General features: G+C 39.6%; 1 protein-coding gene across 1 annotated transcript in view; it reads right to left on the reverse strand.

Annotated features, from left to right (window-relative positions):
- The window catches only part of LOC150081170 (uncharacterized), a 51,173-nt gene extending 29,671 nt beyond the window's left edge, over positions 1 to 21,502 (reverse strand). Inside the window, exons 1-3 of the mRNA XM_090380953.1 lie at positions 21,418 to 21,502; positions 10,966 to 11,254; positions 7,335 to 7,416 (exon numbers count right to left, since the gene is read on the reverse strand). Of these exons, the coding sequence (XP_090237079.1) occupies positions 7,335 to 7,416; positions 10,966 to 11,254; positions 21,418 to 21,502 (456 nt within the window). The remainder of the gene's footprint in view (positions 1 to 7,334; positions 7,417 to 10,965; positions 11,255 to 21,417) is intronic.
- Positions 21,503 to 24,220: the final 2,718 nt, after the last annotated feature.

Genomic DNA, 24,220 nt, shown 5'->3' on the forward strand with positions numbered 1-24,220 from the left:
ATCGGAACAAGACATGTTTGTATGTAGAGTGTGGCAAGTTTGTGGTTGTTGTTGAACCATTCACTACCAACTCAACTGTGTAAAAATTATCTCCCTTTTTAGTTCAGAAAACCAATTCAAAGCCTTTGCAGAAACATGACAACGTCATCAGTCAGAGAAGTTACCATAAAGAAAGACGCAGGATTATCAGTTATCCTGAACACATCAGGAAGTGTTATAACAGAATAAGAATAGAGTGTGGAAGTAAAGCACTTAAGGGATAAAGAAAACATCATAATGGAAATATTAGTGGGAGTAGGCCTGGCGGTAGGGTACTTAATAAATATGGTAAATAACGGTATGGTCAGGTGCGGAAGTAGATTAAAATTAAAAGATTCGAAACAATAGACAAAGTAACAAGTGGAAAGCTATGAGACAAAAGAAAGGGTAAATTTAAAAGGCAGTCAGGGAAGTAGTCACAACAAGAGTTTAATCCCTATATTTCACCACTACTTGATAACGCGGCACTTAAAGTATTTTGGGGAAGGGTGTACTAGAGGTAGAGGTAAAAGATGAAAGAGTTCCGATGTGTGGGAAAAGCAGAATGGGAGTTACTGACGTATGGGAAGGGTGAGTTCAAAAAATAACACCATGATTGGGTCAGGTTTAAATTAGATGGACGGAGATAAGGAAATAGAAGAAAATAAATAAGGTTTACGCGCCATAACGGGGGTGGTGGTTGCTGTTGTAATTCTGGGTTCAGTTCTGTGTTCAGTCCTTGGAAAGTTCCGCTATGTACTGAACAGCTCCACTGTGCGCTACAGAGGCTGTCTTTGTAGCGTGTGGTGGGAGGAGAGGTCTCAGTGTTCGGAGAGAGAGAGAGAAAGTATTGAAAAGGGTAAAGTAAAATGGTACCTGTCTTGTCCACTTACTCCTTAAGCAGTAACGCTATTAGTAAAAGTGTAACTTATCTGTCGTCGGGCATGTGATAGTAGTTGATCCGGAAGCTGAGTAAACAGCCCGTCAAATAGTGTCCCTGGCTCCTACTACTGCTGTGGCAATTTACATCAGTATTAACAGAGAACTGTTCCTGAAATAAGGCTGATCTATGTTGCAGATTTCATCTAAGAAGAGAGACTTCACCGCACTCCTTGGAAGGAATCCGCACAAAGAAACCCCACCGTGAAAGGGAAGGAACGTAAATCCTCGGAACTGTGTTGTTTAGGAAAGTGTGCTTAGATAAAGTTGTAGGTTGTTTAAGAATAAGATTGAAGTTGAGGAAATTACGAGAAATATAAGAAAATGTTTCGTACTGAATTGGTTAGTGGTTGAAGTTGTAAAGAGAATTGATATTACTAAGTTAAGAGAGCGATATATGAAATTGTTAGTATTAAGTTTAGTTTATGGATTGCTGTTGTGAAGAGAATTGATATTTTTGATTAAGAGAAATATGGGGAAACAATTAGGACTGAATTAGTTGAGTCACCGCGGTAGTAGAGAAAATTCATATTGTTAAATTGAGAGAAAAATTATGGAAATGAAAGCATGCATTATGTATTAACGCAAAATTAATTAATTAATTTATTTATTTATTTAATAGATTAATTAAATTATTAAATGAGGAAAATGAATAGATTAAATGTAAACGAATATCAGTTATGTATACATATACATGTAAGTAGTTATGTGTAATAAATGACTGCTTTATAATTTGGTGTCATTGCTCGTGAGAAACTGACGACTCACACACATATAATTTAAATTTTCTTAATCTTTAATTAATTAATTAGTTATTTTGTACTGAAATAATAACAACAGTACTGACGGCAATACTAAATTCATCTGTTGATGTATAGGGGGAATAAAAAAATAAATAAACAGGAAAAACATCCCTCCCACAACCCGATGTCCATCTCACAGGAAGATTCGCTTGAGTTTCTCTGAGTTGAAAGCACAAATGATGTGAGTAAAGAATAATAATTACGCAAAAAGATGTCATTCTCACACTAACCGATTTTTTTAATTTGCTTTAATTTTAAATCGAAATTTAAAAAAAGTAATGTTTAATAATTGTGGCATCTCATTCGTTGGGTACCTCCATATCGGAAACGGCACGTCTTGTCGGTTGCTCATTGCGCACTGTGGCCAAGGTGTATAAAGAATGTTGTCGAACGGATCCAACCACTTCCTGAAGACAAAACTGTAAAGGATTCGCTACGAACATCCACTTTTGTACGCTGGTCGAATGAATCCCTTAGGCCGCCGTAGCTTAGTGGTCAAGTACGAGGGTGCATAAGTACACATGCCTTGAGTGACCGGGGTTCAAGCCCGTGACTGCCGAATACGGTGCTGTTTCTTGTATTCTGTCTATCTTGTGAACGCCTCTGATCGTTTGGTCGTCCCGGAGTATAAACAGAAGTTTTTATTTTCAAATAGATGGTACAACACGCCGACGGACTCCTTCGTGTGTGGCGCAAGCAACACGAGTTCATGGACTCATCGTGTATGGTGCCCTCTATCTAGGCAAGTGGCCCTTGGTGCCTACAAACAAACGTTTCACTGGTGAGGTGTACGAGCGGCTCTTAGGAGACCATATGCACAAATGATGCATATGGTCTCCTAATCTTTCAAGACCATAATGCGCGTTGTTATTTGGCCCGCACTGTACAGAAGTGGTCGAGGAACACAGAGACAATATCACCCATCGTGATTGGCTTCCAAATTCGCCTGACCTCAATGCAGTATGCGCGGGTAGCATAGTGGTACCGTCACCGTCCTCCCCACAATGGGTGGACAAGGTTCGGGTTCGAATCCCATCGATGACGCGAGGAAGTTTAATGGGCGTTTTTCATCCCGTGGCTGAGTTAGTCGGTCTCAAGCGTTAAAAACTGGGGTTTTTCGTCCAGCAAAACAGGCAAATCGACCAGAGAGCACATGCAATTTACAGAGACAAATACGGGTGATGTAAGAAATTACCGGGTGACCTTAATATAATAGTTTGGTTTTTTTACCTCAGTCCGACTGAACAACGGTGGAATGTTTTGGAACGGAAAGTAAGGCATATGAACACACAACACTGTGGAAAGCCTTGCAGTTGCATATCTCCTGTAGCGCAGCACAAAAGGGAAAAACAAGTTGCTATCTGTTGGATTCCTAGGCATATGGAGGTTTTTTTTTTTTTAATTTTGTTTTTGGGTTTTAGGAGCATCAGCTAAGTCCATATTGTTTCATCTATACTGTCTGCTACACGCAAAATGCACAGTAAATTGCGTGTGTTCTGAGGTCAATTTTCTTTTTGCTGGACGAAAAACCAGAGTTTCCGGGAGAAAAAACCATGCTACCCTCGCCTGAGACCGACTAATTGAGCCACATTTTTTAAAAGGCTCATAAAAATTTGTCACGTTATCAACGGGACTCGAACTCGGGTCTTTTCCACCCGGTGGGGGGAAGGCAGCGATGCTACTAATTGTGCCAGGCACGAAGGCGCCATATGGAGGTATACAGTACAAATAGTTAATTGACATGACTCTGTCAACGCTATCTTAAACTGGCTCTTTCCACCTGATGATCCTTCTTGTGATTCAGCTGAACATAATCGTATTCGTACAGCGAAATTCGTTTATTTGTCATTGGACGACAGGGAAGAACTAAAATCCATTGTTTCCAAAATTGAGATAAAAAATGTCCTGGCCTCAACCCTGTTGAAATTCCAGCATTTTTATAATAGTTTTATGAATTAACGCCGGTAGGTTTACTTACATTTTATAATATATGTAAAACCACCGTATTTATAAAAGTATTTGCAAATGTCTAGCTCAGGGAATCTTCCCAGTTCTAAAAGTATTACAAAAACCCGGTAAACCTAATTCAAACTCTGAAGTATATCGACTTATACCTTTCTTAGACAACTTGGGAAAGCTCTTTAAATGTCCAATAGCAACCAGAATTATAAATAATTTGAATTCAAAATTCAAATTGGTTTTGGGTTATAATTTTAAACAAGGCAGATCCTGTGAGGATGGCCTACTTTTTGCATCTAATATTCAAGATTCTCAGGCAGAATATGAATTAGCTAAATTCATCGATTTCGAGGACGCTTTTCTTTCTCTTTGGTGCAAGAGTGCTCTTATAGATTATAAAAAGAGCCAATTGTCCTCGATTAACTTTATCAGATCCTGAAGAGTAACTGTGTAAAGATCATTTCTGAACATTAGCCTGTCACCAAATTGGTTACTATAGGGAGTCCCCATGCCTCTGCGTTAGGGTCCCTCCATATGGAACATAGTTCTTGACAGTTGGCTCCTTCGAAATTTTGAAAATGCCCACACAATAGCATAAGCAGATGACCTTAAAATTATTATTGCTGGAAAGTCTAATTCTGACTTGGAATCACGTGCTAATATGTTGTTGATTTATGTGATTGGACAATTAAAACAAGGTGTGCATTTCTCCCTCCAAAACTAAAATGATGGTCTGTAGGAGAAAATCGGATGAATGTCGGCCTGCCGTCATCAAAGAACTATCAACCATGCTCCTTGTCTACCTTCTGGCCTGCTGGACAGTCTTCTTCACTGCACTGCACTGCAGGTCATAGGAGTTCTCCCCTTGAATTACCATCTTAATTGTAAGAGGCCGGCTATAGAACTAAACACCGACTTTTACTGAAATCCTAGGAATAACAACAGATAACGAAGCCGACATAACATAAAAAAAATCTTTACTAGAATGAATTGATAAATATTTGGCAAATAAGATGTGATAATGGCCATACAGGAAGAGTCTCACAAGAACTTTTTATTCCCGACGTTACCTTTGCCATGAAAAGAGATATTAAAAAAAAGTTTATACAAGTAACTCTTCGTATTCATTAACAGAATGGCAATTGATGCAAGAAAAAAAGCTTATATAGCATCAACCAAAAAAAAAAAAAAAAAAAAAAAAACTTCACCCGTCCGTATCCTCTAAGAATCTGTTCTTTCCGCACATCTATTCTGCAACAACCTGGTCTCAGCAAGTGGAAGAATCCCATTAACATTCAGCTTATTCAATTCAGTAATGGCTTTAAACACCTTAATCAGATCTGCCTGCCTCAAAATGCTGCAATTTGCGTAACTGAACCCTTTCTAGGTAAGAGCACCCTTTTGTTCCCTTCACCAATCTGGTTGTCCTTCTCTACATGTCGATGACGCGAGGAACTTTAATGGGCTTTTTTAATTCCGTAGCTGAGTTAGTCGGTCTCGGGCGTAGATAGCAAGATTCCCTCTCCCCAAAAAATTGGGCTTTTTCGTCCAACAAACAGACAAATCAGACAAATTAGGGGCCGCCGTAGCCTAGTGGTCAGGCGCGCGGGTGTACGTGACTTGAGTGACCGGGGTTCAAGCCCGTGACTGCTGAATATGGTGCTGTTTCTTGCATTCTGTCTATCTTGTGAACTCCTCTGACCGTTTGGTGGTCCCGGAGTATAAACAGAAAATTTAATTTTTAATTTAAATCGACCATAGAACACACGCAATTAACAGACATAAGACACAGCACGGCAGATGATTTAATTATTCGGGTGACCTAAATATAATAGCTTGGTTTTTTTTGTCCTTCTCTACACCCGTGCCAGCAAATCCTTCCTAAAGTGAAGCCTCTAGACCTGTATACAGTACTCAAGATGCGGCCTAACCATAGCCTTATACGAGAGGATAATTACCTCCTTATCCCTGGTAGCAAAGTTTCTTCATATCATTGACAAAACATCTTGGGCTATCGACTCCTGGCACCATGTCTGCATTGCACAATTACTCCCATTACTGCTCAGAGAATTTCATGTCTGGCCGCGCAATTACTCTCAGGTCTTTTTCATTCTCCGCTATCCTGAGTGTAGTTAATAAGTTACTGTAGGGTTACCGTTACCCCTATGAAGTACTTTGCATTTATCAATGTAAAACTTCGACTGCCATTTCTCAGCCCATCGACCCAACTTTCCCAGATCTTGTAGTAGTAGCTAGTCCTGCTGACTATCGCTAGTTAACCACCCTAACCACCTTTGTATCATCTGCACACTTAGACATTAAGCCATATACCTTCATCAATATCATTGATAAATACAATATAAAACAACAATGGACCCAGCACTGAACCCTGGGGAACTGCATTAATGGCATTAGTCCAAGAAGAGGAGTGCCCATTGATAACCACTTCTTCCACTTAACCATCCCTTTATACATAGCAGTAACTTGTCCTTAATGCCACACTGCTCCAATTTGTACAAAGATTTTCTTAAATCTAAGTATATGATGTCAAAATTATATTTTGGATCCAGTTCCTTGGTCACTGCATCATATTAACCTATAAGATTGTTTAGACAAGACCGCCCCTTGATAAAACAATGCTGTGATTGCATGCCTGTCCAAACGTTCCTGCATTACTTCTTTAACCAGTGATTCCATTATTTTCCATGGAACAGACATTAAGCTAACAGGTCTATAATTACTCAACTCTTGAGTCGACTTTTGATCCCCCTTTATTAATTGGGTATATACAGACTTCTCCAATCCATAGGGACCTCCCCCGAATCCAAGGATGCTCTCATAATTATGGCTAAGTTTGCTCACCTCCTTCGCTGCCTCTTTTAATATAATTGGATTGATTCCATTGAACCCAGGTGACTTTTTTATGTCCATCTTCAGCAATCTCTCCTCCAATTTTCTTTCAGTTATCACAAAGTCATTTAGCTCCTCCTTAGAGTTTGATAAACTTTTGGCATAATCTTCCCTAAAGAATTCCTCATGTAGATGCAAAATATCTATTCAATTTGTCCGAAACTTGAGCAGGGTCAGCAACAGTTAACCCATGAACATCAAGTGACCCAATGTCATTGATAATACAATGACACTACTGTTAATATAAGCATAGAAGTATTTTCTGCTTTTCTTTGCATTCTTTGCCAGAGACTTCTCATAATCTAACTTAGCTTGCCTAATCTCCTTTTGACTTGATTACAGACTATATCTGCCATAGGCTTCTGTATCACCTGATAATTTATATGCGTCCCATGCACTTTTCTTCTCTGCCACGTGTCTCAATAGTTCATCTAATATCCATTTAGGTCAAAGCCTTGAACATTATTTCTTTGTTGGTATGAAAAAGACCAGTAGCTTCTTTGATTAATTCCCTGAATACTGCCCATTTTGAATTTGCTGTTGATAACATCATCAGTTGGTCCAACGCACACAATTTAAAAACTGTCTGAGACCTCTGTAGTTACCTTTACGAAAACAAAAGCCTGTCCCTTTACCTTTGACAGTAGTTATGTTTAAATTTCACATTAGTACACTATGATCGCTGACACCCAGTGGGACTTTTACCTGCAGATTCTTAATGAATGAAGAATCGCTGCTGATAGTCGGATCAAGAGTATCTTCTTCTTGTTGCCTGTCTAACATGTTGCTGTAGAAAACAGTTATGCAAGGAATCTACAAAAGTCTTGCTAGTCTGTCAGTGATCAATCCACAAATTCCAGTCAACATCTAGAAAGTTAAAATCCCCCCCTTATAAGACATTCTGATTTGCTGGCCCACCCTATTTTTCTGTATAGCTGTTTGGTATACTCATCACAGTCATTCTATAACACACTCCTACTCTCAATTTTATTATTCCAGTATATCACACCAAACTGACTCGACATTGCACTCGTCACCCCAGTCAACTGGATGCACTTCCTTAGATTTAATATTCTTCTTAACTAAAAGCATAACCCTGAAATAATAACCCTACACTGTGGGGAAAAAGACCTGAATTCGAATCCCGTCAGTGACAGGAAGAATTTTTACGGGCCTTTTTCACAAGGTGGCTGAATTGGCAAGGGTCGCTTGTTTTTCTGCCGGAAACTATGGTTGTTCAGCCAGAAACTCGCCTGAGGCTGATAAACTCAGCCACAGAGTAAAAAAAAGCTCATCAAAGTTATTTTTCACCGTTTGTGGGAAGGACGATTATAACCATTGTGCTAGACGCGAAGACTACGTGCAACAGTGTATGGAACAGTCAGCACTAGTTTCACATTTCCTGATTCTTGTTTTTATGGGGAAGGGGAAGTGGGCGAGAAGAGCTTGGATTGTGTAGCTCACTAGACTTGGCGTTTCGCTTCTGGATCGAACCTAGGTATAACCTATTGTCATTATGCAATTCAGAAGGACTATGCTTTGAGTCTTCAGAAGAGCGTCGCAAAGTGGTTGAATTGGTGAGGTCCAGGTCTTATTTTTAAAAAAAGAGTTTCTAAAGTCGTTTTTTGTCATTCTTCAAAAAAAAAATAATAATAATAAAATAATAAAAGCTAAATTTGGTATCGGAAGCCTCCCGCATCTGTAATTTCAGGGTATAGGATTCTGAAAATTAGTTTCAGCTTCAGGGAATGTTGCCTCAAGTACTTGTAAATGAAGTACATGGCGGCCGGATCTGCTATACTTTTTGAACCCTTGAGAATTCAGTTTATATTAACCTGAAGAATAAAAAAGCAGTTTTGTATTTTTTGATCTATGGTAACAGATAAAGCAAATGTTATTGGTAACATTTGCTTTTTTTGTTACCATAATTTAATTTTTTATTTGCAATAAATTTGGAATATTTATTGCAAATTTTTCCTAGTGTTGGTATTGAATATTATTTTGCAGGGTTCGACTTTATTACGTAAGTGAAATACTGTATTTTGAGAAGTGAGAAAACATAGAAAGCACTTCCTTTCTTATTATTTCTGTCTCTCAGTGCGCTAACTTTAAATAACTCCAGAAGACTCAACATATCTGTCCCTAATTCCAGAGGATGATCCTGTTCATATTACCACCCTCTATTCGAGTAAAGCACGTAATGTACTACTCGCAGAAATATGCACTCATTATCAAGCTATTGCAGCATCACCATGGTATAAGAAATATAGTGAAAGCGTGTTTTCTCAAATGCTACAAAACGCTGGTGCAATTTGGCCACAGCTGCCCTTTGTCCTACTAAATCCTCGCAATAAGTGTGTGTGTGTTTAATGAATCCACATCTTGAAATACACATATATATTTTATTTTTTATTTTATTTATTTATTTTTTTTTGGTTGTTGCACTAAAATTCCCCGTTCTGATGAGTGCAGAGCTGGTGTACATCAGTACACGCATTTGAGTTGACCATAATTGAAGTCCAAGTGTTCTTATATTTTCTATTTGTGGTGAAGCGGAGATAATTCCAAAAGAAGTTGCATACTGACCGTATATATATTATTATTATTATTATTATTATTATTATTAGCTATATGGTTCAAGGAAGCCTGAGGCTTATGCTGCGCCAGCCAAATAAAAAATTTCCCAAGTTACCCTCAGAGAGTCAAAAGTAGAAGAAAATCACCAAGAAAGAAAAGAATGATGATATCCAGCTCAGGACCCTTGGTGTGCCAAACCCATACTCACCAGATGTGAGCCCCTGGACTTTGCTTTGAATATGGTGCTGAAGATTCCTTCCGTATCCATTAAGATACAGAAGGAATCTTTAGATCTATTTTCAACAAATGTAGCATGATTACGTGACATGCAAACTGATCAAACTGGGATATTTGGACCGAATAATCAATATAGAATCGAATTTTAAAATATACTTGCTCTCCTCTAGCAGATATAACACACAGAAACTCTGGTTTTTCATCCAGAAATAGTCGAACTGACCAAAAACCCACGCAATTTATAAACAATAATGTAGGCTGGTTTTCAAGAGTCCGATTTAATGTGAGATTTATGAAATGAACTTTCTTAGATTTATATATTAGGTATATTTTTGTAAACTACAAAATAGTCTAATATTAATGTATGCGGTTCGGTTCAAAATTTATATTTAGTAGTGGTTTGGGTCACGCCCCCTTACATAGCGAGCATGCGCGACAAAGTTTTTTTCATTTTCAAAGACCATCGTTATGTATAGGTACTTAATAATAATTTTATATTATTACGCAATATCGCTTATAAAAACGTAGTATTGGAAATATTTTATAATAAAAATTTAGAACTATTATACGATTTCAGAGAAGTGGTTCGCGATAAAAAAATATTATGTTGAAAGGTGATCGCGAGTCAAAAAAGGTTGGGAACTGTAATCGAAAGTGGAGGTTCATTTTTACATCACCATTCAATTTGCCAGTTGCAATAATTAATTCATGTCGCCGATTAGCCCTAAGTGTGGTAAGTTTCCTGCCCCCAGCGTATAGTCCCAGACCGTGTGTTCTGGCAATGGGGCAGGTCGTGAGAGTGAACCAATTTTGAAGTCACAAACACGTGGGTGCAGTAGTTGTGAGTATCCTACGAGATCTTCAAATTTCAACTCTTCAAAGCACCCCCCAAAATTAAAACTTTCCGATTACTCTCCCCACGAAACCCTTATTATAAGCGAAGAAATTGCGGCAACCGCTTCTAATTTCGAGGAATTTTTTGCTGCCCCTTTCTCTTCATTGCAAGAACTATCACATCTTCTGGGCAGAATGTAGTTATCCTTCTCTGTGTGTTAAAAGTTCCCCCAACTCCAATCTCCTCTAAGATAAAGTCTTTAAAAAAAGTTAAGAAAACTTCTTTTGGTTTTTCTTTTCGCAGACCTCCAGAGGCTAAACCACGGCGGCTTGTAAACGCAGGAAGTCCATTGAATTGCCACTAATTGTGTGTCCAGCTAGCGAACAACCGGGGAATTTATCAGGAATCAAAGTGACGAAAGGTCGCCGGTGTTGAGCGAAGAGAGAGTGCCGAGTTAAATGTGACTTAAAAGCCTGAAGGAAAAGAGACAGGACAACGGACTACACTTAATGGTCACTTTCTCAATCACCTAACGCGCGCGCCGTCAGCCGCGCTCCGAACGTGTAAGATTAGAAGACTTGTGAAGTGCTCTCTCTCTCTAAGTCTCGCTAAATCCCACGCTTGATTCCCTACACTGAGAACGCAGAGGGACGACAAAGGTAGACACGCACGACCTATTGTTCTTACTTTAGATGTTGGCCTGCAGCCACTCTCTGTTTCCTCGGGGACTGACAGCAATACCGCCGGCACTGGTTTCCACCTAACTTAGAGAGACGTACGGCACTATTGGTTAAGTCCTTACATTGGCCACTGCCGTAAACAACTTTTGTGGTGCTTGAGGCATGTCGTTGGGTTTCATGACAATTCCAACATTCCCCTTGTAAATACCGGTGTACCTTGAGAAGTGCTTCGGATAGTTCACCAAAGAATGCTGCAATTGTGACTGCAACAATATTTTCAGCTAATGGAACACTCGCTGAAAGGGAATTACCATTATATCCAGTAATTAAAAATTAATAATAAATAAATAAAAACCGCAGAATCTTTTAAATTTTACTTTGCGAAATTTGAACTATTTTAGGACTACCAAGTTTACATTTAACAAGCTAAGTTTGTACTCAGTGGTATCGAAAGTGACGGAGGGTGGAGCCATCTGCAATGGAACCGAACCCGGTAAGCGTTTCCAATGCAGGAAAAAGGGGAATCCGTTGATGGACAAAACTTAAGGTATAGTCAAGTTTGATTTCCCCCTTTGAAACCGAAGTGTACACGTAAATAAAACTCAACAGATACAATACACACATTCAATAATCTTCATTGAACGTGTGTGGAATGACCTTTACATTTAGTATTCTTGGGCTGCACAGTAAACTTAATTCTTGGCCTGAGAACTGCAGTCCAGAAATGTAGCACTAAATTACTTCTTAACATTCCACATCTTTCATTAGTGGTGATTAACAATTTTATTTTAAGATATTCTAAGATAACTGAGGAAATAAAAGAGGCCAAAGTTGCCCACAAGCAAATAGATGTTTCCGGCGTATTTAGAATCTATAAACTTACGTTGCCAATTACAATATGTTCTGCTTACAGCATCAATCATTGCACGTGAATCATAATTACGGCAGCCAAGCCAGTTTCCGACTCCCCTAATTTTTACTTCAACGAGAGGGTATCTGCTTTCCCATATCGGCCCTGAACCTTAGGACTGTTCGAAACAAACCTCGTTTTGTTTCGATAATGCTATTACATAGATCAAGCTGCCTCTAATACAGCCCATAGATAAATTAACTGATGTCAACTGATTCAGAACAAGTCTTAGTAACGTTTCATGGTCTAACAGAAGACGGAGATTGCGTGAGTGATTCATTGAGGTGGAGAGCGGTCGCCAGGATGAAACTGGAGGTATCAAAGTCCTGAACAGCAACAATTGTTATTCATATGTGATATCCCGATTGCGGAGGTTGTTCCAGAAGTGTCCCGAAGAGCTGTCCAAGGTAATCTAGGGCCATAACACGAGCTAATGATCGATACCGGCTCAAATTACTAGGTGATATATAGGGAGGTGACTGTATAGCAATTTTGTTCCAAGTTGGTAGCTGTTGTTTCAGGTGCTATCTTCACTGAGTTTGTGTGTATGCGTTTATATGTGTGCGTGTGAAAAGAGAGATCATTAAAGCTTACCCCTTCAGTAATCTTGACAACTCTCAATAATGCAAAAATTCCCAACGTTAGAGCTCCTTCGCACAAAGCATAATTTTAGATCTCAAAATTGAGTTTCCATCAGCAGAATGAAAACTTTCATCTCGCACTGGTAGCAAGTAAGAAACATTATAAACGACCTCACAACAGTACTGTAAAAAGGTATATTATGTCAACAGTACACCACCACTTTCATAAGGAGTGGAGATATGGGCATCCGCAGCTCCCACAACAATGAAGCCGGTGTTTGTAAACGAATTGTGGTCACTAAAATGGGCGAATTGGAAATCAAGTCCATAACGCCCGTCCAGGGACCTGCCAGCCACTGTGAAGTTCACAGAAACACATTAATCAGTTAGTTTACTAATCGGAAAAATCGGAGATTTGTAAATTAGTAAATTAGCTGATTAATGTAGGATTCCATACAGACCACAATACATATTATTAAATTACACAGCATATTAAAAGCTGCCCGCACCGTGCCTCTACTACACGAAATATCGAATGAATGATTGACATCAACGCTTACCAGACCTTCTCAGTAAGATCACAGTACTCAACTAGCCCGTTATCTTGGGCTATGAATAAAAAAGTGAATACTAAGAGCCAAAACGAATAATTTGACAACCATAGTCTCCAAATATGATTTTAATGATCCTGAACTCTTGATACTTGGAGCCATGGTGAGTGGACAGCTACCAGAAACTTTCTAGTAACGCCAACACATGCTGACACTACAACTGCCTTCAAAGAACTTTCTGATTTCAACTTTATGCTTGTAACTTTTGTATAATTACGAAACTATGCAACCAATGCTGTAGTGGAGGGTATACGCTCTCCTTATACCCTCTGTATTTGTTTTAGGTGAATAGCGTATACCTTCTGGTTTTTGAAAGACTTGAAAAAATAAATATTATTGAAATATTTACCGAAATTAAATAAATTTATTAGAATTTGATTCTTAGGCAATACTTATAGTTTTATTATTTTTAGTATATATGCCGTATAAGTACGTAAATATGCCATGTACATATTTATGTCGTGTACGTAAATATGCTGCGTTAATTAGTACACTGTACTCTCTGCATACGTGACATTCACAGAACATAATTTATGCTAATTTTACGACTACAGCAATTATGCAACGTTTGCCTAAAACGTGTCAGAATTTAGCCATATTTTAACTACGCTAGTATCATTCATTGAATATCATCAACTATGCCAACTATTGGTATAGTTGATGGCTTATTGCGATGCGTAATTATATTTACAATAAATATGATATTTCTTCCAATATGAACATTATTTATCTTTAACTTCGTGTTTATGTCCTGCATTCACTGGCCGAAAAATTCGAAACTTTTATTCAATATCTAGTATGACAACCTTTTGCTCGAATTACAGCCGTACACGTCGTAGCATGGATTCCACTAGTTGTCTGAAGTGTGTGTGTGGGGGGGGGGGACTAGCTCCACAGCTGCCCATTCTGCCATTAGGATATTGTCAACTGCTGTAGTTTGATTGGCATAAAACTGCGAAGCCGAACTGCCCTTTGAAATATGTCACAGACATTCTTAACTCATTAAAATATGGAGAAATAGGTGGTGCAGATGTTTGAAAAACTACGACTGTTCCTCAAAATATTCAGATACAATTTTTGCGTGGTGGGTAGCTACGTTATCATCCTAAGAGAATCCATCGCAATCTGAGTAAAAATGACACATTTCACGAAGAAGTCGCTTAGGTAATACGGCAGAATGATGTTCATTGCGAGGTAACATGACCTTCTAACGGAATGAGTGGAATTTGTTTGTACCGACGGAACATACGTCATGCCATGGCAACCATTGGAGTAGTGGTGACGGACAGTCTAGTTGAATGCCTTCATGAAGTTGAACACAGTTTCATCCTATCACTGGCGCAGAAAAAGTGTAAATCCAGACGGGAGTCTGGATTTACACTTTTTTTTTGCGCCAAGGCCCGTCTCTTTGCTGAAGGATAAAGGAGCCAGCGAAAAGGAACCCTATCCCAAGGACCAGAAAAATCGCTCCTCTAGCACAAGGCTGAAAAAAAAAAAAAAAAGGAAAAAAAGGGAGGGGTGTAGGGAGAGGGAAAGTAGGAAAAGAAAAGAGAAAAAAGTTCGGCGGACAATAACAGTGTCAGGATTATCATCATCTGTGGACTGAGGTTGGTGGTTTTCCCGACATCGGCTGATTCATGGGAAGGAATTCGGTTGTAGTTGGATTGACAGTAACCAATAGATTAGGGGTGGGCAACAGCCGGCCCGCGGGCCACATCCGGCCCGCGACGATGTTGAATCCGGTCCCCTCGGTAAATGCATAAATATAGAAAATCCATACCTGACTACACTCGCCGTAAACGTTCGGCTTAATTCGGTTCAATCGGGAATCGCGGCAGTACAACAGTAACCAAGTGATTCTACGCAGCGTCAAAGAGTTATTTCCTAATTATTATTTTGTAGCATCGATCGAACGAAGTTCCTTTGGGTTTGACTTCTTATTGAAAAAAATAATATTGGTGCGAGATATTTTATGTTTTATGCCTTTTCTAATTATTACAATTTTAATTTAATATAATTTATAGCCCATAAAATGAGCCAATTAAAAAAAAAAGAAAAATTGATGCCGAATGCCGCATTTTCAATGATAATTGGACATTCAGATATTTTTTTTTTAAAATACATTAATAATTTAGTAATTCAAGTAATATAACATTTTTTAGGTTCTGATTTTTTTTATTAAATCGTTCAATCTATTCCGGCCCGCATCATGCTGCGAAAATTTCATTCGGCCCGCTGACGAAAAAAGTTGCCCACCCCTGCAATAGATGGTGTCCAGAAGCATACAGTTGTTTTCAGCCTTGGTTCTCGCGTTTCAGAAGAAGAAAGTTCTCCATGGAGCTTAGCAAAGTTTCTTCCATACCAGGAGAAAAGGAAGGAAAAAATATGTCATAGGCTATCTGCATACGAGTGATGACAGAAAAGGACATGTTCCCAGGAAAGCGTACAGTATTTCTCTCTATTTGTAAAAGAATAAGAGAAGTTCACCTCAATATGACACGTAGAACACTTCCGGAAGTATGAATCTGTCCAGTAATTAAAACGAAAACAATTAAAAAATCGAAAATCTTACATTACACTAAGAAATAATTAACAATAATTAAAAATCAAATGAATTAATTATTTCTTACTGTCATGTAAGGATTTTGATTTTTTAATTGTTTTCGTTTTTTGGCCAGAGGTGTATGTATACTTTCTTGCCAGTCAGGTTATTCAGGATGATTTTTTTTGGAATGCATAAATGGATTTAATAATTATAATACATTAACCATTAGAAGCAGCGAGATGTCGCTTCTGATAGTTACCGCGCATTTCTATCAGTAACAGAAGCAGCGAAATATCGCTCGTGGTGTTCATTTGGTGTTATTCAAATTGTGTTGTGTTAAGACTGATTGATTTTTTGATTTTGGTAGTTGTTGGCGCATCGGCTTCTGTGGCCATATTGCACCTCCCAAGGTTTTTGCAGTACTTTGATCCAAGCCCGAGGCGGGAATCGAACCCGCGACCTTTGGGTTGCCGGGCAGGTACTTTACCCACTCGGCTAGCCCGGTCGGCTGTTAAGACTGAAAGTCATTTCAAAGTACAGTGTATTACACGCGTTGCTAATGAGGAGCAGAACTTTCCTGCTGATGACGAGGGACTTTGTTCAGTTGGTGCAAGTTTATCCCGAAACAACTTCAAACTATAATGATAAAGGTAAGAGAGCTTCTCTTCTTGTCTGCCCCAGGGAATGCAATTGTCGACCTCAATAAGCTCAACAACTGCAACACTTGGGATAGACGTTACATTATATTTGTTTCATAATTGGTTTAAGAGGGTGTTTCAGCATGATATGAAAATAATAAAAAAGGTGTAATTTTAATTACACCTTTTTTATTCCCCTGAATGCGCGACAGCTTGTATTGCTGTGATAACCGCGCTGCCCCGGCACATTCAACTTAAAAATCTACAGCGGCTTTATAAAAGAAACAAATAAGACATTGGCTGAGTAATTACCATTAACGACGGAACAGAATGCAAAGTTCCATTTAACTTAAAATCAAAATGGGAACTCGTAATGCAGCAACATGCTCGCTTTCCATTTCCACTTTTCAAGGCGGTGCGTAGTGTCGATAACCTGACCCCCAGCTAAATGTAAAACTCGTCCGCATTTCGACATCCAGGCTAGGTTACCAAATTAAGCTCAAGGGCATATACGACTTGATTTGGTTCTGTTGGAGCCTTTTGAAGTCGCTTTTATGGTATTTCCATTCTTTACAATATTTCAATCCAATTCGTATAATGACGTTGGTGACGTACGCTTTTGAAATCAGTTTGGTGGAGGTTTCCAATTCATAAAGTTCCATTCTTCGTTTCATACGTAACGTGGGGGGGGGGAGGTTCAGTAACTACATTTGATTAACTAAATGACACTTTTCGACGATTTTAATATCGAATAAGTAGCGGAATTTAGAGAAGCATTTTTAATTATTAAAACCGTGCAGTGATAGCACTGTACTATGGGACACAGAGTAGTAAAATGCAAATACACACTCGCATAAGCTATAATGTTAATTCCGGTTACACGTTGAAACCCATAGAAAGTGGCACCACCAGTTTGAAAACACAGAAACATGCTGGAACATTGCGAAGAGTTCCAGAAGAAACACATATAATAATTTAATAACTAATATTTTAAAATATGAATGTTTTTTTATAATATAATGGCCAGACATTGGTTAAAAAGTAGCTTTGGAGGAGGTGAAGACGATTATCCGTGACTAAATTTTGTCTGCTTTATTGCTGAGTTTGCTATTTTTGTTAACAAATGTAATTTAGTATTCTTTCATTTAGATCACTATTTATTTGGGTTAGCATTACAACAAAAAAAAAGGACAAACATCGCACTTTATAATTCAAATTCTTTTAATTTATGAAGTTTCTCATTACATTTGAAAGAAATTTGAATTACATGTAGTCTTTTGTAAACTGAAATAGAACATATAAAAAAGACATGTTGATTTAAGTCATAAAATTAAAAGCTAGACTACGGACTTATATGCCCAGTACAAAAAACAAAAATAAATCTTCTTCTTTATCTTCGCCTTCTTCCCATGTTTATGTGGGGTCGGCATTTCCGTCCTTAATTCTTTTCCTCCATTCCTCCCTATCCTGGGCTTCCTCTCTCCTCCATCCTCTCTCTTTTAAATCCTCTGCCACCTTGTCCTTCCATCTCAGCTTAGGTCTCCCCCCCTCTTCCTCTTCCCTATCACCTCCAACTTTTCACACCTCTTCCCCACATACTCCTCACTTCTTCGTTCCACATGTCCAAGCCACCCCAACCTAGATTCCTGAATTTTTTTACTCAGAGACTCCACCTTAACCATACCTCTGATGTAGTCATTTATTATCCTGTCCTTCCTCGTCACACCACACATCCATCTTAGCATCCTCATCTCCGCCACTTCCATCTTCTTCTCCTGGGCCCTTGTAATCGCCCATGTCTGAGCACCGTACATCAATGCGGGTCTGACCACAGTTTTATACACTCTTCCCTTCATTCTACAATTTACTTTCTTATCACACAGCACCCCATCTTTCTCCAGTTCAACCATCCACATTGCACTCTGTGCTGTATTTCTGCACTCAATCTTCCATCCTTCTCAACGTTCGATCCCAGATACTTAAATTTCGAAACTGATGGTAGCTTTTCCTCTTGCAGTTTTATAGAATCTCATCTTCTCCATTCAATACCATATATTCTGTCTTTGTTCTACTTTTCCTCATGCCTCTCTCTCTTCCAACGCTTTCCTCCATTCCTCCAATTTTTTATTATTATTATTATTATTATTATTATCATCAATTTATTTCTCTTATGAGAACACCCAGTTACAGCCACAGGCTAGAGGGTGAACATACATATACAACTATGTTACAAAACATACATCTATGTTACAGTTATGAAATACATAATATCTGATTTATAATTATCTGGAATATAGAATATTTCAGTTATTAATTACTTACTACCGTAAACTGGTAAGAACTTAATACCATGACAATTGAAGCATACCTTTTGCTTAAACAGACACAAGTGAAAGTTTCACCGTATTTACATAAACACAAATATTTACAGCCAAACAACGTACAGCATTTGTAACCACAGGAATGACTGCGATACAGTAGAAAAAAAAAAAAAAAAAAAAAAAAAAATTGAAAGTTCAAATTTCCAGCAGTCGTCTTCTTCTGTGGGATTAGAGTTGTGTAGGTAGGACAATCCTGACATCTATTTCTTGATGAGGTCGGGTTTCCTAAATCCCAGTGGCTTGTGTCTGGCCGAACAAGGTGCTGGAACTGTATCCTTAATTACATCTGTATTTGCAAGTAAGAGTTTCTGAGAACTTCCTTTCTGTAGGATTTGCAAGTGCAGAGCTTTTCAGGATTGATATTGAGGTTGTTGAATAGCTGGATGGTGTTTGCTGGAAAGAATCTTCCGAGGCTATCTAACTGCGTAAATGCCGATTTCAGTTGTGGTTTATTTTCTGCAACTCTTCTTGGTTTTTCGCCGGGTATTTTTATCCACTCTCGGGCTTTCGGTGCGTCCAGTCGTCCCGTTAAAAGCTGAGCGAGGGTCATTATGTTCCTTGACGTGATTGTTTGTCTCCAGGGTGTGACCTCTAAATTGGAGTATAGTATAGCTCTTGAGATGGTAAAAGGTTTAGCTGAAATTCTGTTCAGCCATCTCAAGAGCCAGTATTCGAGTCCTAGAAAGGCTTTGATACTGCATTCGGGAGCTGAAGACCAGATTTGTGCCGCGTATAGGGGAATAGGAGTAACACATCTGTTGATGTATTGCTTCATCAGACCGGGGTCTCTAATACCGGTGAGCTCCTGCCTGGTTGCCCAAAGCGCCGCGTATGTTTTGTTGCGGATGTATGCGAAGTGCGGGCGGAAGGTCAGGCCTTCGTCCCACTTGAGACCAAGATCAATGTGTGACTGTGCCTTTTGGACGAGGATGCCGTTCACAAATATTGCCATTTTGTTTGGCTTTATTTTATTTGTGAAAGTCATTTGTGCCGTCTTTTTTTCGTTCAACTGCAGCCCGATACAATCTAGATACTCTTGAAGTTCTTTTATTTTAGTATTAGCCACTTGGTTGTGGTATTCAGCTGATTTCTGATCTCCTGAGGTAATAAAAAATTTTATATCATCGTCGTATGTGATGAAGTGCTTCTTGTTCTGGGCTAAGAAGGGTTCGAGGGCTATGGCAAAAAGTGTGGCAGACAATACTCCGCCTTGCGGGACACCTTTATCAACCTCATACGTTGCGCACATGTTTTCGTTTGTCACCGCAATTTGTCTGCGCCAAAGAGTGCTCTGTAATAAATGGAGGGCATTTCCTGTAATGTGGAAGTAGTCCCGCAGAATGACTATGAGAGCTGGGATGGATATGTTATCATACGCGGATGCCACATCTAAATAGACTACGTCCACCTGCTGCTTACTGTTTAGTGCTTGCTGGATCCTTAGCAGTGTCCCCATGAGGTTGGTGATGGTCGATCTCTGCGGAAGTACTGAGTGCAGGTATTCTGGCCTGTGCTTAAAGCAATGCTCGATGATGGTGTGCAGGATTGTTTTTTCAAAGATTTTTTGCAAAGAGCATCCGATAGCGATTGGTCTGAAGTCTTTTGCAGATTTTGGGTTTTTTATTTTGGGGATAGGTTTTACAAAATAGCTTTTCCACAGCTTCGGGAAGTTCTCCTCCATCAAAATTCTCTGGAATATGTGTAGTAGTACATCGATGATGTAACAGCTACAGATTTTGATCATAAATAGTGGGAAATTATCTGGCCCAATTGTTGCTTTATTTGGGAGGCTGTTGATTGCACTTTTTAAGTTGTCTCTGCTAATACTGATTTCCTTTAGATGTCCATTGTTAGTGACAATCCGATTACTATTGATAGATTCCTTAAACCCCTTGATTACATCTTGTATCCTGTTATTGTTTGCTTCGCTGTCAATTTGGTTTTCCTTGAGGGGTGTTCCGAAAGTGGCTTCATTCCATTCCTTAAAGGATGCCTCAGTCATTTTATGCGCGAGGTTTTTTTTGCTGACAATTCTTTTGCCTTTTTTTAGTTTTGCTTTAGCCATATCTATGTGTGCCCGTTTCTTCTCCTTCATGAACCGTGCTCTTTCATGTTTGTACCGGGTGTGGTCCTCTGGATGTCTAGTTCTTTTCCATTTCCTGAACAATTTTTGCTTATTTTTGAAGATTGCTTTCAACTGTGAGTTGAACCAGGGCTTTGCCCTGTCTGATAATTTAATTTCCTTAGATGCTCCTTCTTCAGCCATATGCATGAGTGATTGTGAGAGCGCTGATAAGGCATCATCAGTGCCCAAAAGGTATAGGTTTTGCCAATTATATGCCATCAGGTGTTTCAGAATGACGTCACTTTTAATATATTTTGATGAGAAAATCATCTTTGTTTCCCTTTTTGGATGCCGAACATCTTGAGGGATGTCCCGGATTCTTCTTAAAGTGGCTTCACACGTGAGCGGTTGGTGATCCGAAGTGAATTTCATGTAGCTGTTCCTCAACTTTATATCTGGGGTATTGTAGTATATGAGATCTAGGCACTGAGTTCCTCTTGTTGCTGGTGTTTTCAATTGGATCATGTTTAAAGCATTCATTGTATCGTCCAACTCGCTTTTTGCCTCCCGATGTTTTGGTAGTGGCATATTGAGGTCCCCCATTACGATTGTGTCTGTGTTCGTGCTCAGATTTGAGGTGAGCCACGTAAGAAGCTCGGCTCTGTTTTCTCTAGTGTGTTCCGGTGGTAGGTATATTACGCCTAATTGCAATCTCCTCGTTTCCTTACCAAGAGTGGCAATGATAGCCTCGAAATTCTTCGATTGCGCCTCGAGTTCTTTGACTACAGAAAATCCTTTCTTGAAAAGAATCATTACACCGCCTCCTCTTTTACCCTCTCTTCCATTTGCGATGCAGTTGTAACCGGAGGAGTGTGCAAGGGCGTCCAGGTGTCTATTATTATGGAGCCATGTTTCAACTAAGCATACGCAGTCATTCTCCGAGTTGAGTAGTAAGGTTTGTAGTGCGTGTAGCTTATTCGATATACTTCTTACGTTTTGCAAGAAGATAATGATCCGGTTCGAGTCTTTTGCGAGAGAAAAATTGACTGTTGATTGCTATTGGGCTCTTCGTAGGTTCGCGGTGCTGTTCCTAATTGTGGGCCTCCCAGCCCTTTCTCTATATGTCTTCACCAGCGTTCCTACTGGCCAGATGTTTCTGTCCAAGAGCCGTCCTTCACTATTTAGTGGGCAGGAGAGTATGAAAGAGGAATATGCAGGATGTCGTGTGCGTATTTGCTTGACCTCTACATCCATCCCCAATCCTCTGTCGCACATTTCTTTAATAAGATTTGGACCTGTCTGCGGATTGAGTCTTGAAATAAATATCTTTCCTCTGGTTTGTACAGAGGATATGTTAAATCTATCGGCAAGCCTCTGACTGTGTCCCGCAACACGATTAGTTGTGGTCTCGGTTCTATTGTGCTCATCATTGATTTGATTCGTTTTTTGAACCCTATAGTCCGCGAGATTGTTCTCAAACATGGATTGATTTGCGCGAGAGGGTATCGATGGGGCAGATTCACTCGTCTTGTTCTGTTGCGGTGCCTTCTGTCTAATGGTCGCAATCTGCGCAAAGGTAGGTTGTCTAGTAAACCCAGCATTTATTTCAGTCGTCAATGTGCTCTGGGGGTTGTCATTGGTTGATAGGGAGAGGGGACTAGCATTTGCGAGGTCTATTCTTGTTTCTGGCCTAGTCGTGTGGTCTTTCTCAGTGGAGATTTCAGATCCTGACACTCTTAGACGCAGTAGTGACTCGCCTCCCTCATTTTTAAAGTTATTATTCCTATCATTTCTTGCTTTTCCCTTAGTATCCCTCTGTAATTTGGATGTCTGCGTATGCTGATCCGTTCGTGCCTTGTCCGCATCCTTGTATTGGGCCCTATTTTCTTGTTTTTTCATAGCTAGTACAGCAGTGTCGATTTTTCTATCCGTTAGTTGTAACTGCGCTAATAGTGTGTTCAATTTTTCCTCTAATAACTTTTGACTTCTGCTGATTTTAATGTTTTGCTCCCTTAGTTCATTGTTCTCCTCTTGGATCTCACGTAGGGCCCTGTACATCGGAGAGAGGAGCTCTGTTAAGTAATATTCGTGATTACTTGTGTAGGGTTCCGAGCCGCAGTGTTGTTTTTTCTCAGTTCCATTGTAATGAGGGCTTTCTGCAACACGCTGTACAACGAAGTTTGACATTTTTTCAGTGTCTTGGGTTCTGCTAAGAAGTCTCCGATGTTCGCAGTCATCTGGACATGCGTCGCACCCTAGTATCTCCGTTATCGAGTCACCTATGACATTAATTGGTTCTTCGGGTATCCCAGAGCAGATACCTTGAGAGGAGTCCGTAGGCTCGCGTTCGCTGCAGGCGTCATCGCCCGACTCGCCTTCGCTAGACTCTTCTTTAGATGGCTTATTTACCCGTTCACCCCCATCGTTCCCTTTCTTGGATTTACAAGTTAGACAAAGAAATTTCTTCTTCCTAGCTCGATTAAGTCGAGCTATGTCCACCGAGGAGCAACATCTTCCAATAACCGCCTTGCATCCGCTGCATTTAATAGCGCATTTGCTCACTTTTTGGCATATATTACATATTTGATCAGTTGCTTCTGATCCCTGTTTTTCCATATTTTGTAATCCAGACATGTGTTTCCCTTTAGCTTTTAAGGTCGCTCTTTCCCTAAGGGCAAAAGAAGTATAGTGAGCTACTGTAACTTTACTAAAGCCTTTCTGCCCACCTATTAAGGGGAAGTACAGCGGGAGGTATGACCTTGTAGTGATTTCGAAAGACTCTACCCTCGGTAAGCGGACACGTTGCGTTTATACGAACTAGAAAATGTCCGATCAGGTATTCGCAGAATTAATCTTTAGAAATCATATTTACCTGCATGCTTTCGTCTTCTGTTCATACTTGTTTCAAAAGCTGGAGAAGAGAGCTACCCACTGATATCAATTACAACTAGTTTAACACTTTTAATCCATACTAAATTAAGGTAAAAAGCGGAGCACATAATTCCTCAGTTAGTCGACTTCCGCCACCTAGCGGAAACATCTCAATTTCTTCAATTTCTTCTCTACCTTTTCTACAATTTCTTCTCTACCTTTCCTTGGGATGGTTCGCGCAGTACGATATCATCCGCGAACAGCATACTCCATGGTGCTGTACTCTTCACTTCTCTCACCAACACATCCATTACCAGATCAAACAGATATGGGCTGAGAGCTGATCCCTGGTGCAGTCCAACTTCTACAGAGAACCCCTCAGTCATACCTACACTACTCTTAACCTGAGTCACCGCTCCCTCGTACATATCCTTCACAAGCCTTACGTACTTTTCCGATGTACCCTTCTCCCTCATACATCTCCATACCTCTTGTCTGGGCACTCTATCATATGCTTTTTCCAGGTCTATGAACAGCATATGCAACTCTACTTGAATCTCCCTGTATCTTTTCATCACCTGCCTTAAAGCAAAGACCGCATCTGTTGTTCCTCTTCCCAGCATGAAACTAAACTGTTCCTCTCCTATTTCCGTCTCCTGC

Source organism: Mastigoproctus giganteus, chromosome 9 (assembly GCF_048544385.1).
Source record: "Mastigoproctus giganteus isolate SK-2022 chromosome 9, ASM4854438v1, whole genome shotgun sequence".
NCBI lineage: Eukaryota > Metazoa > Arthropoda > Arachnida > Uropygi > Thelyphonidae > Mastigoproctus > Mastigoproctus giganteus.